This window comes from Ictidomys tridecemlineatus, chromosome 6 (genome assembly GCF_052094955.1).
Source record: "Ictidomys tridecemlineatus isolate mIctTri1 chromosome 6, mIctTri1.hap1, whole genome shotgun sequence".
NCBI classification, from domain to species: Eukaryota; Metazoa; Chordata; class Mammalia; order Rodentia; family Sciuridae; genus Ictidomys; species Ictidomys tridecemlineatus.
Window position 1 is genome coordinate 93,503,076 of NC_135482.1, and position 14,358 is coordinate 93,517,433.

The 14,358-nt window shown below is 41.3% G+C and overlaps 1 protein-coding gene across 1 annotated transcript in view; it reads left to right on the plus strand.

The window, feature by feature from the left end:
- The window catches only part of Grin2b (glutamate ionotropic receptor NMDA type subunit 2B), a 401,948-nt gene that overhangs the window by 112,984 nt on the left and 274,606 nt on the right, over nt 1-14,358 (plus strand). The window contains exon 4 of the mRNA XM_078015203.1: nt 1,781-2,209. Coding sequence (XP_077871329.1) covers nt 1,799-2,209 — 411 coding nt within the window. The 5' untranslated portion in view covers nt 1,781-1,798. The remainder of the gene's footprint in view (nt 1-1,780; nt 2,210-14,358) is intronic.

Below are 14,358 nucleotides of genomic sequence, written 5' to 3' on the forward strand. Positions count from 1 at the left end.
ATGACTACAACAGTAAGAGTTCCAAAATGTTTTCTGCCAAGAACTGGATTGGATTTTGTGCTTCTTCAGCCACAAAATGTCCCCAGCATCTTACTCTGGGATCCTCAAGACCCTTTCTAGTCAGTCCGCTCAGTCTGAATACTTTCTTATCCATCTTTATTCAACACTCTATAATTTTTTTTTTCTTTTTGTTAGTCAAACTCTCAAATGTTTTTAGGTCATTAGTATCTTACTTCTTTTCCAAATAGGAGATAGGAAGCAGCATCTTCCCCCTGGCTTGTGTACCCTCGCTCAAGATCGAAGAATGAGAATCTCTGCTTCTGGTTCTAGGTGCAGTTTGTAGGATATTTCCTTACAGTGTTAGAATGCTGTGCTTATAGATTGGTATTCTGGTATTATAATGCCATTGACCTTGGCAATTACGTAATTGTTTTGAGTTTCAGTTTCTTCATTTGAGAAATGGGAATAAAAAGCCTAATTTATAGGGTTCCCATGAGGACCAAAGAGATTGCATATGAGGAAATGCCTAACACAGTGCAGGGCATGTAACAGATGTACAATAAAAGACTGTTTAAATGGAAGTGTTGTGCAGGACTTTTCTACTCAAATGAGGAGCTCTTGGAGAATGATGAGACTCGTAGAGAAATGACTAGTAGCTATATTCTGTGGAGCTCTGTGTCCTTAGTCTGGGCAGTGCGTCAGATTTAGGAGTTTGTGTAGAAGAAGAGAGGCAGCAGTTCTTTGTAGGAAAAGAGTAGTGAGTTGCATGGAAATAGGTAGTCAGTCATTTCAGGGAAGTCAGTGCTACTAATGCCATTAGGAAAAAAAGTGGAAAAATGTCCCAAAGTGTCCCCCTTACATTACTTCAGTTATTAATAGTATTAAACTCACCATATTTTGATGCATAAAGAGATTAGAAAAGTATTGTTCTTAATAATATAGTAATCGATATGAAAGTGTGATGGGATACGATGGAATACACATTAGAATATAAAAGTCAGGAGATCTGGGTTGAAGATCATTTTACTTATTAAACAGTTCATAGTCTTAGGTCAGTTTGCTTCTTTGAGACTTCCCATTAACATCTATAAAATGGGGACAATAATATTTCTCTTATTTTTTTTCCCCCACTGGGTTTTTAAAAGGATAAATGACAGGACCAATTCAAAGGACTGACCATGCATTGGTTGTTCTTATGATGTAATATTAAGAGCCATTTCCTGGAAGGGTTGTGGGAGCACTTTATGGCTGTTGTCCTCCGAGAGGCAAACAGAAGGCGAAGACAGCAAGGGTGTGGGACTCCCATATCTGTAGCTCCCTGTGCCCAGCTTACCCAGGCCATGCTTCGTTGGCGGCCTCTGCTGAGCCCATTTTGCTGCTCACTTGGCCTGGCCTCTGCCTAGATCAGTTAGAGGCTGGGTTATACCCAGAATGTCAGGGGTCATCAGCAACAGCCAGACCCCCGCTCTCACAGACTCCTCCTGTGCACTGGGAGTGAGTGACTCCATCCTCTTTTCTTCCTTTGTCTCCATTTGCTGCTGATGGCTGTTGCAATAGCATCTTTTATTGTCTCTAAGATTTCCGAGGCTTCTGAAAGTTTCTTTTTCTCTCATTCTGCTGAGCAAACACCAGAGATAAGAGACTGAGCAGTTGATAGAAGTTGAGTTTGATGATCACTAGAAGGAGATAAGGTCCTTGACTTGTGGGGTTCAGCCTCTTCAAAGACAGGTTATGCAGTATGGGTCATATTCTAACCATTCTCTCCATTTGTGTTTTCCAGGGAGTCGACAAGTTGAAGATGAAGCCCAGAGCAGAGTGCTGTTCTCCCAAGTTCTGGTTGGTGTTGGCTGTCCTGGCTGTGTCAGGCAGCAGAGCTCGTTCTCAGAAGAGCCCCCCCAGCATCGGCATTGCTGTCATCCTCGTGGGCACTTCCGACGAGGTGGCCATCAAGGATGCCCACGAGAAAGATGACTTCCACCATCTCTCAGTGGTGCCCCGTGTGGAGCTGGTAGCCATGAATGAGACCGACCCCAAGAGCATCATCACCCGCATCTGTGACCTCATGTCGGACCGGAAGATCCAGGGGGTGGTGTTTGCTGACGACACAGACCAGGAAGCCATTGCCCAGATCCTCGACTTCATTTCTGCTCAGACTCTCACCCCCATCCTGGGCATCCACGGGGGCTCCTCTATGATAATGGCGGATAAGGTAAAGGGGGCCACAGAGAGAAGGGCCCTGGTGGCAGGAGCAGGGTTGGGTGGATTGTATTGAGGATCCAAGGATGCATTTGTTTTAAGGCAAAACTAGGTTGCTAAAGATGGAAATTAATGAGGATCCATCGAGTGAATGGATAGACCAGGAACTAGCTAAGTTGTTTGGAGATGAAAGTGAGAAAAAGATACTAGTATATAGAAACTTCTGTAGTTGAGAGCAAGTCTGTGTGTTCATTTGTAAATGGAGTGACTGAAATGGCTAAGATGTTGAAGTTCGTAGCTCTGATACATTTTCTTCAAATAAATACATAAATAGCTCTAAAATAAGGTCTACTCTCATCTTCCTTGGTAATACATGTTCTGCTCCATACTGGTTTCAAAAATATTAAAAGAAAAATTCTCCAAGGCAGGTAATTTCTCTCCATGAAGATACAAATGTCATAGGGAAGGGAAGGTGTCCAACGCTCATCACACATGTCCCCACACATTTCAAAGGCTTTTAATCTCTGTAATGAGTAGCAACTGCGTTGTCCCCTGCTTAGATTGAGCAATGGCTATTTGCCTTGGTTGCACATTGGAATCAACTGAGTGCTCTCAACACTATTGATGTCTGGGTCCTGCCCTCAGATATTCTGATGATTGGCCTGGGCTTCACGATTTTGAAAAGCTCCCAGGAGGATCACAAGTTCAAGCTCCCCTCAAATAAATCCTAGTCTCTCCCACACCAATATTAGATTGTCTAATGATAGACTTATCATCTGACATTTGTGCTTAGTCGCTAACTACAGAAAAGGTGTTTTGTTTTGCATTTGGTTATGTTTTGTCTGTACACTTTTTAATTTCTCAGTTATTTTTCCTTGCTTTGTTGATTAATATACCTAATGTTGATTAGGTACATGAATTTTCACACAGGTGTTGTCCTTTGCAGTCATTAATATCTTGGAATGAGATTCATTTCACCACAAGCGTAACATTTATCTTGGCTTTTTTTTTTATCACTTTGAATTTTTAAAATTGTTTTTACCTTGGCATGGTCATCTTAGACTTATTATCACTCTCAAAACTACCTTTAGTTTTGTATTTGAAAGACATGCTGTGGGATTAATGATGTTTCGAAACACCTTCAGACCTAGCCCAGACACCAGGAGCAGGCTGCTGGACCAGTGCACAGCCACAACATTGCAGCTGCTTAGCAGAGACTAAAATAACCTTGCATGACCACTACTGCCATCTGTCAGCTACAGGAGGAGATGCCTGGCTTCTGTGTCAGTTTCCTTACATTCAGTCTAGGGAAAGGTTAAGTTGAAAATAATACTAAGTGGGGAAACTTCAGCATCATTATGAGAAAGATACTCTAACATGCATGCGAGCACAGGTACAGATGTTAGGAAACAAGTGCTGGCATGAGAAGCCCATGCTACAGGAAGAAAGATAAACTAAATAGAAAATGTACTGACTGTAGCAAAACCTATCGGGTTTTCACTTTGGATAGATGTTGTTTCAAAACATTCTGTCTTTAGTAAATTATATTTTATTTTAGTAGTGGCATTTTTTAAGGGCACAATATTACACCAAAGAATGTTGATATGGATAAAAACCAATTTTTTAAAATAATAAATAACTGAATACTTCAGAACACAACTAATAAAAACTTACTTTATTTTCCTCACCTGGATTATCATGCAACCTGTGTTATTTCTCTTAGTAGGAAATGTTAGGCCTACACTGATTGGTTGCTCTCTCGCTATCTCCTGCAAATTCTGGGCATGGATATAAACTATGAGCTCAGATGCAGCTCCTATGGAGAAATTGGGTTCTTTTGTTCCCTGGTTCCTCCTTGGATGAGAGTATTTAGTATATATTAGGTACTTTCATGCATTGTCTTATTTAATCTTAACTACCCAGTGAGCTAAGGGTCATTGTTTAATTTCTGTTTTAGAAATGGGGAAAACAAGGCTTAGAGGTTAAATTACACATCCCAAATGATCTCTAGAAAGTGGCAGCCACACTTTAGCATTGGTTTCTGGCTGCAAAGGCCTTGCTCTCTTGCCCTTCAAGAAAAATAATGAGGCTGGTGAAGGTCTCATAAACCTTTCTGCCTTCTCCTTTCTCCTCTGTTATATGGTGTTGTGTGGATGTTATCTCACTGCAAGTAATCCATCACTTGATTCATAGTCATGCAGTACTGGAATATATCTACAGAAAAGGGTTAACAAGAATGTAAAAGGGGGTAGCACTCATTGTATACAGAAGCTTCTGTATAGCAGAATGGTATTCAGAAACTTCTGTAGTTTAGAGCAGGTTGGTGTGTCCATTTGAAAATGGAGTCACTGAAATGACTAAGATGTTAAAGCTTGTAGCTCTGATACATTTTCTTCAAAAAAGTGCATGGATAGCTTTAAATGAGACCTACTCTAGTGTTCTTGGCAATACATGTTCTCCTTCACACTTATTTAAAAAATATAAAAAGAAAAATTAGAAGGCCCATTGTCTACTGCCTTCTAGAGTACAAAGGCAAAGCTGAATCCAGCAAAGTGATGTTCCAGGTCACTCTGATGAGATCCCACTCTGGTCACTTCTCTTCCTCCTCTCTACACTGCTACTACACCCAAGATTCCATCTTTTTTTCTTTTTCCCTTGCTATAAGGAGGTGGACAATGATTTTTAGATTTTAGTGATTTCTTAAAATACCTTAAGTAATATCTAACTGGTTCTTGACCTGAAGAATTTCTAAAAAGGAGGCAGCAAGAGGAAAAAGAAGAAAGGAAGAAGATCAGAAAGTCAGTGGCTAGATGGCTGCGGAGGAGGAGGAGGAGGTGGCAGGAACCACAGGGACCTGGAGGGTGGCTGCACCAGGATTCCCAGGAGCTGCACGGGGGGAGTGTTCACGGGCTCAGAGGCTTTGCATGAAGGTGAATGAAAAAAGTTCCCTGGATCTGAGAGAGATAAGCCTTCAGAGGAAGTTTAAAAAATAAAACACCTCAAAATCTAAGGCCGATTTTTAAAAAATAGACGTATATTTTAAGTACCATGACTATATTTTATAAACATAGAATGGAGAAGCACAGGCTGATGGCTATGGATTGATAATGAGGCAAAAGGACCAAATGTTTGAAGGTGGATATGATACAGGACATCTGTGACCTGTGGCTCAGTAACCATCCCAAGGGAAGTAAATAAATCTCTCACCTTATTTCCCTCCTTAGGAGGCAGGTAATTGTCACTGCTTTCACTTTTTTGTTAGCTTGTTTAGAATAAAAGCCACTTGTCAAGTGCTGTTGTGGAAGACTGCATTATGGGCACAAAGTTCCAATACTTAAAGAGCTTTTGATGTAGGAAAGAGCACTGATAGACTTTTGATGAAATAAAGACACAGTTCATCACTTCAGCATCTGGTCAAATAGCATGTGCTCACTTCTCTGTATATGCTAATTAATCAGTAAAAGCATTAATTAGTGTTCTGCTTTCACCATGAGGAAATGTACTTTATATTATGGCAGAAAGAAGCACAAGAGTAGAGAATTATTAAGTGCTCAGAAATGAAGCTAGGTTGGATGCACCCACCTGTAATCCCAACCACTTGGGAGGCTGAGGCAGGAGAATCACAAGTTCAAGGCCAGCCTCAGCAACTGAGTGAGGCCCTGTCTCAAAAAATGTCTGGGGATATAGTTCAAAAAAAAAAAAAAGAAAAAAAGAAAAAAAAAGTAGACCAAAGAAAGAAAGAAAAGAATGAAAGAAAAAAAAAGAAAGAAAAGAAGAGCTGAGAATTTAGAGTCAGAGCTGGTTTCAACTGAACTCCTTCCACTCCTTCTTTCCTTGACTGTCTTGTGGGGATAACAACACGTGCTTTGCTGGGTTGTTGAGGATTTGATGAGATAATACATAGCAAGTGCTTTACCAAGTGTCCAATGTAGCACTCAGCAGGTTAAACAGAAAGTCATGTGGAGCAGTTTGAAGGCAATGAGAAGCTTTCATGACACAGGAAAAGAATGGCAATTGTATAGTGTCATGGACAGTTTTGGGGGCAGTTCTAAATTGAGCAATCAAGAAGCGCTCAGATGGGGTCTAGGGAAAGGACTCTGAAGTATGGCGCTGAAGTATGTGACTCTGAAGTATGGAATCCTGCCATGGCCAAAAAGAACATGCTCAGTTAAAGAAAAACTCCAACCAGGAAAAAACTGCTAGGCGCTTAAAACAGAACACTGTTTAGAATAGTAACAGAGAATGCTTAAAAATGTATGAGGTGCTTTTTTGGCAGTTCCCCACCTGAGTATAAAGAGCCTGTTTTATTTTGTCTTGTTATAATTGCTTTTATTCTCCCTGAGATCCTGGATTTAGGATGCCCATCTGAATCCAAATAATGAACTAAAACTAGATAGGTGTATTACCTTTTCTTTCTAGGAAGTTTCTTTACTGATTGACTGAAACCTTTCTTGGGATTTTCACATTTTAGCTCAGGGAGGTTAAGTAACTAATCTAGGATCTCACAGCTCACAATTAGCAATGGCAGTGAGATTCAAATCCCAGAAATATCTGTCTCAAAATCCATGGTCCCTATTATACAATTGTGCCTCATGAGATACTGAAGTAAGAATTAAAAGCCCCAAGTTTTTATTTCCATTCTGATGAGCTCTGGAAACCTGGTGATGAGATCACTTAAGCTACGTGATACTCAGTGTACAGTTTATAAGATACAAATTTTGTTTTCATCCCACCCAATTTACATTTCAAAGATGAAATGAAATGGAATAGGTGAAAAATCCTGGAACACTCATGTGCACACAGACACTGATGGTGGAGAAGCTGGGGAGTGCTGCTAGGGAGTGAGAGCCCTTGACAGTTGTTCTGTCACCAGCATCAGGACCGATGAAAATGGCGTGGGCACGAGATGAGAAGGAGAAAGGAAAGGTGGGTGTTACAGTAGGGCCGGGCAAGGGGATTCGAGGTCCAATCTGTAGTACTGCAAGAATGGGAGACGGGAGGGTGTGCAGAGTCAGGGTGAGAGTCTGGGAACAGTTGGGTTGATCACACTCAAGTCTATGGCTAAAGCATGCATCTGAATATGATTCCTCCTTAAAGGACATGCACATATGATTTCACTGTAGTCTCTTGCTCTGGTTCTTCCCTTTCGAAATAGCTTGGTTGGGAAGTGATGCTCTCATTTTCTGTGCAGAAAGCCACATTTTGGAGTCCAACTGGGACGAAGAAGATGGCCTCTGCTCTTCTTTGGCCCCATCTTCTCCCTCCCTCCCTACAGCTCCTACACTCTCCTAACCTGATGGCAGCTCACTTGGAGAGAGCAGATGAACCAGCGGTGGTGTGTCACAGTGAATAGACTGTTGCCTTCCATTTGCTCATGTGGATTTCCATACCCAACCTCATCTAGAAGCCACGATGGCTCTGTGTTACTCACATCTTCACCCTATGCTTCCTCCTGAGTTTCCAAGAGTCTCTTAGTTTGTTACTTTGTGTGTGTTTGTCTGTGACATGGTATTCCTTGGGACAGAATGCTTTAGGAGCAAGCCTTGGTGTGGCAGCATTTTTTGGATGAGAAATGCTATATTTTCAGATATAGAGGTAGGAAAGGGGAGAGGAGGAAAGCTAATAAGGTATGCCAAGCCTGTGCCAGGCAGCATGCTAATTAGCGTTCTATGCAAGTATTTCCTTTCCGTTGACGGAGAAACTAAATTAGAGAGTTTATATACCTGGACCAAATTCATAGCTAGAACAATAGGGGAACTGAAGTCTGAATCCAGGTAGACTTGACTTTAAAATTTTTGCCCCATTTATACCCTCAAGTCTGTGTGTGTTCTTGTCTTCCCATCAGCTTTTGAGGAACATGTTTCTTTTGGGGGAGCTATCAGGGATTGAACTCAGGCACTCGGCCCCTGAGTCACATCCCCAGCCCTATTTTGTATTTTATTTAGAGACAGGGTCTCACTGAGTTGCTTAGTGCCTTCATTTTGCTGAGGCTGGCTTTGAACTTGTGATCCTCCTGCTTCAGTCTCCCAAGCCGCTGGGATTTCAGGTGTGCTCCATGGTGCCCAGCAGGAGTATGTTTCTTGTTGGCCAGCACATCCTCTTTTAAGACTGGGCTTTCAAGAGATGGACCACTTGAAAATCAGGTACAGTCTTAATATTTGTAAGAATCAGAGACCTGGAAATTGCTTAAGCATTCATGGAAATAAAAGGTAGAAGAAGCTAACACATGAGTGTCGCTTCTCATACCCACTCCAGGGAAGCAGTGGTGTATCTATGAGAAGGAAGTGGCATTGTAAGGAGGAAATGTGGGCTGTGAGGCCAATACTCTTGGGTTTTTTTCCTTCTCAGCCTATGACCTTAGCTGGGCTCTTCAAACTCTTTGAACCTCCAACTCTCCAGAAAATGGGATCCTAATTTTCACTATTAACTGAAAGAAAGGAGAGATGGGGATGTTAATAACCTTCACTTTAGACCTGGTCGATGAGCAGCAGCTCTGTGGTGATACCATTGTGACATGATCAGAACTTACCAAGATTTTCAAAGCAGAGACTTAAGGGTTCTGTGATCCTTTGGAGACTCAAATCTGATTATTATGTTTTCACTAGATTTCCATAGATTGATATACATAGGATATAAGCAGTGAAGGTAAGTCTAGAACATTGAAGAGCCTGGCAGAATAAAATAGTGTAGGAATCCATGATCAATCAGAAATTCAAAAGTGTCAATATGGAAGAAAACATGAACTATGGAATGTGTGAGATATTAAAGGTCCTAGGTAGGAAGTGGTAATATGTTAGACACAGGAGGACCAGTATTTACTAAATGTCACCAATTACTTTTTAATAGGTTATATGCATAGTGCTGAAAAAAACTTTTGGATTATGATTTCTACCCCAAGATTGTATCTTTATTTCCCTTTCTGAGGCTTCTGGTTCTGTCTTTTGGCCGCATTTATAGAGGCTACACCTAATTTCATTCAAAATTGTGTTTTGATTCTGTAACTTAAGGGTCCACGATGCAGGAAAGTGACATTAAAGGCTATTTTTATTCTACTTTTCTGAGAACAAGAAAAGTTTACTTCTGAAATTCCATTTAATCATCCTAAGTTGTTATGTGGTTATGATGAGAAAGACTAACACGGATGATCATATATTTTTGTCAAGCCCTGAGATATCCACCTGATATGAGTTAGTTACTTTATATATGTCACATCATTTTGTGTTTTCATTTAATTTATGATGCACATATTGTGTCTGCATTTTGCAGACGAGGAAACTACAAGTCAAAGAGCTTAACTTTAACTTAACTACAAGTCAAGACCTTTAGGTAGTGATTGGCTCATAGTGGACAAGTGGGTATTTGTTGGTGTCTCAGAACAGGTTGCCTGGACACAGTGCCTGCTGGGGGTGGTTCATGGCTCAGCAATGTCAGGGTCGACATCTGGGCTTCTCTTGGCATTTTTGTCATGGCTGGGATATGGCAGCCCTAGCTCTGGGCATCATGCCCATACTCAAGGAAAAAGTGTTCCCCAAATCCTGATCTCAGGAGCCCAGACAGTGTCTGGTTCCTGTGGTGGTTTCCAGGCTCTGTAGGGGGTGGTAAGGGAATAGGGATGGGAATGGCTTTGACAGTGGCTCTCAAAGGAACTAAGTACAACCCGGGAATCCAACCCATGCCCTTGTGATTCCAATGCCCAGACACCTCTTTTCTCCTGCCTCACACCAAACCTGCTTTTGTATCCTTGTTCCAGTGCCCTCATGTATCCCCCAGAACAAGGATCTTGGTTTATCAGTGATTACCCTTTATTCCTTTAAAATCAACTTATTCTTTCTTCCTGGCATCTTCCCTCTTAGGATTTCTCAGGAGATGTTTAGAAATTATTATTATTATTTTTTAAACATAGTTGTGTGTGTGTGTGTGTGTGTGTGTGTGTGTGTGTGTGTGTATGTAGGTCATAGGCATGTAAAACCCAGAGATCAAGTATGTTAAGTGTCCTGAACTATGTGGTAGTGCCCCACAGTCAAGTACTCTTACCCCAAATATCAATTGTACCTTCATTGAAAAATACCTCTGCAGCCCATAAATATACTCAGATCACACTCATATGAATAAACAAGCAAGCGTTGAAGACTTGCATTTCTCCTTGTTCACCCTCCCCCTTTCCTTTTTATAGTTCAGGCCCTTAAAGCATAGACGGAAATTGTGGTCTTTACTTCTTAATCTCTCCTATTCTCCAAAATGCCATTCAGTGGATTTTCAAGTTGTCCTTGACCTTCTGAAGCCCCGTAGACCTTTTTTGCTCTAACCACAGAAATTTTTTTTTTTTTTTTCTTTTTTTTTTTTTTTCTTTTTTTTTTATTATTTTTTTTTTTATTGATTGTTCAAAACATTACAGAGCTCAAGACATATCATCTTTCATACATTCGACTCAATTGAGATTTGAACTCCCCAAATACATAATACAGACTCACTTCTGTTACATACTCACGTTTTTACATAATGGCATATTAGTGACTGTTGTATTCTGCTACCTTTCCTATCCCCTACTATCCCCCCTCCCCTCCCCTCCCCTCCCATCTTCCCTCTCTACCTCCTCTGCTGTTGTTCAGTTCTCTCCCCTTTTTTCCCCCCACCCCCTTTCCCCTCATAACCTCTTATAATTTTGTAACCACAGAAATTATGAGGAGAAGAGTAATTAGATGTTTCCACATCGGATGGTGGTGAGCATGAGAATGACTGGAACATGGGACCGAGATGGGTCATAAAAGTGAAATGCCTAGTAGGCAGTTGGATTTGAGCTACGGGGACAAAAGAGGGATTTGGGCTGAACACATGGATAATTAGTATAGGTGATTATTTTCTACGCACTTAAGGAGAGGGTACTGGAAACCATGAGGGTGAGTGAGATGGCTTGGTGGGGGGCAGTAAAGGAGGTAAGCCAGACTTACTGGAAAGAGGGAGAGGACAAGAAGAACTGGGAAAGGGGGGCAATATTGAAACCAAGCGAGTTCTCAGGAGGAAGTAGTTACCAGTGCAGGAATCAAACCAGACCACTCCCCTCCCCGCCAGCGGCCATCAGGCTTTATTAGCTCCACCTTCTCGGCATGATCTCAGCATTTGGTGCCACCACTCCCTGTGTGTTTGGGTGATGGAAGGGCTGGCACTCTCTCGTCTGCACTGCCGTGCGGAAGCCTACCTGTGATCCCTTAGACACTCAAATCTGACGGTCATGTTTTCACTAAAAACTCTGCTCAGGCTTCCCGCAGCTTGGAATATGACATCCTCTTTGATCAAGTCCCAGGCCACCTCTCCAGGATCTCTCTTAACCTCCCTGCCCTTGAACAGTGATGTCAAACCATACTAAATTATTTATAGCTGTTGAGTGTCCTGGTGGATTTACATCTCTGTGCTGCCTCCACACCTCAGGGTGCCCTTCTGGTCCACCACTCCACTTCTCAAGAGAAGTCTGGAACTTTTTCCCTGGATCCTCCTCTGACTCCCATCTTCATAGATTAACCCCTTCCCTTCTTTTGTGGTCTGCTTATGTCCTATTTATGCTTTGTTGTAACTTGTCTTGTTTATGTATTGGTCTCCCTTGCTCCCCAGTGGGCCCAGATGGGACTGACCATGCCTTACTAATGTCCATCTCCCTAGCATACCCCACAGTGTGTGACGCATACCATAGCAAACTTCATTCAAAAAGTTAAGATTCATTAAATGGTATGCTTTCTGTGCAGGTGGTAGTGGATTGGATGGTGACTCTCAAAAAGATATGTGGAAGTCCTAATCCCTGGAACCTATAAATGTGACCTCATTTGACAAAAAAGTTTTTGCAAATATAATTAAGGATCTCACCATGAGATCATTTTGAAGTATGTGGGTAGGCCCTAAATTTAATGACATGTCCTTCTAAGAGACAGAAGAGGGGAAGGCACAGGTTGGATAAAAAGAGGAGGAGGCTGGAATTATTAAGCCACAAACCAAGGAAAATAACAGAATCGAGAAGAGGCAGGGAAGGAATCTCCTTTATCTACGGCTTGATTTCAGACTTCTGATCTCCAGCATTCTGAGATCATACATTCTATGGTTTGAAGCCACCAAGTGTGTGATACTTGGTTATAGCAGCCCTAGGAAACTACCGCACACATCCTAGTTCAGAGGTGAACACCAGAATCACACTGCATAGGTTATTTTCTGGCCCCGTTTTCTGTTTACTCTGTGACCTTTGGCAAATTACTGTATTTCTCTGAGTCTCAGTTGCATTATCTATAAAGCAGTGAGATAAATAGACTCTTTTTTTGTTGTTATTGATACTTTTATTCAAAGTTTAAGTTGACTGGTAAAATGAATACATTCATAATTTTAGGATCTCATGTTTGACATAGGACAGAAATTTAATGCCTTAGAGAATACCTAGTATATATTGCTTGTTTTTTGATGTTTTACCAGCCCGTTTGTTTATTGGCCTAGACTCTTGATGTTGTTAAAAGCAGTAGAAATTAGTGTGGGTCCATGAGAAATGTCCAGTAAATTTTTATCCAGTAAATAAATGAGGTAAACAGAGACACAAGCCATCAACCGTATGATCCAGACTCACTCAGCTCTGTGGTAATTGGGCACATGCACTTTGGGTGAGATACACAAAGGCTGCGCTCTTATGTTATAGTCCACCCCAGGCCAGGGATATTGCTAAAAAACGGAGCATCAGATGCCGGGGTGTAATATTAGCCAAATTATTTTGTTATGTTGTATGCATGTATGAATATGTAACAACAAATCCCATCCATATGTACAATTGTAATGCACCAATTAAAAAAGAGGAATTTTTTTTAAAATAAAGTTTCAGTTGTCTCACCTCCTTAGCTGTCCACCACTGAGGCATAGGTGGAACTGTGGGAGTGCCATCTGTCTGTTCACCCAAATACTTTTCCTTCCACACTCCTCTGTTCTTGCTTTTGCTTTTGCTTTTCTGTTTTCTGTGCATGTGCACGTACCTGTCTATGTGTGTGTTTTCAATCTCTCTCTACTTCCCAGGGCCTAGGTAGGAAATCTCACCTAGGGCTGCCCTCCTGCCCTGAGGTCCTCACACCTCCAGATGTCTCCTCTTCTTTTCCCTTTATTCCCTTTCAACTCATGCTCTTAATAGTCCCGCATCACACCTATAATTAATCTTGGTTGCTTTATATTGGCTCTCCCAGTAGACTCCAAGCTTCACAAGGGCAGGAATGAGGTCTTTTTCCTTTCTTGTGTTCCCAGAACCTTACTTATAGTTTGGCATGTATTAAGCTCTTAATACACAGTTAGGAGATGTATGGATGAATTCATTATTTCAGGGCAGTGGCTCCTGGTTGCAATTAAGAGAAAAGTGTTTTAAACCCAAATGAAAATGGATGATAGGATTAGTCTCCCTAGTTTCTGGCAATAATTCCTCATTGCTCCCTGGGCTGCAGTCTCCATCATCCTTCCCTTCTTCACATCTGGCCAGATACCAGCAACCAGCTTGGCACTCACACCTAGAGTTATAATATTCCTGTCCACTTTATTTTTATCAGAGAAATATGGCAAAAAGGCTGCCTCAGGTTAGGGGTGCAGTATGGGGTAGCAGAGCAAATCTTTTATCGTGGAAAGCACAGGGATACAGTGATAATCTTGACTTCATTTGTGATCTTTCAAAAGAGAAAACAGAAAAACTTTTTTTTTTAATTTTGAAAGATAATTTTTTTTAAATTTTTAAAGGAATTCATATGGATGTGTTATAGGCTAGTAGGTATCACCTAATTTCCTTTAAACAGTGCATGAAGCTTCCAAAGGTAGCAGCATGAGATTTTGGAACTTCCTTTAGCAAACGTTATTCTTTCTCATTTATTTATTTATTCATTCAAAAATATTTTTAAATTTTTTGAAATGCCAGAGGTTGAACCTTTGTGCATGCTAGACATGTGTCTACTGAGTGTCAGCAACAGTTCAAGGTCACGGAGAGTCCAGATAAGAGATGTATCTTCCTGAGGTATTGGCTAACAATTAACAGACACACCAGTCAATCAGGATTCTTTAGATAACAGTAAAAGCCTTAATGAAAATGGTAGGAGATGAGCATCCAGCTCCATATCAGTAAGGGCTGTCGAGGAAGGTCTGAGGGGAGGTAGCACTCAAGATGTCTAT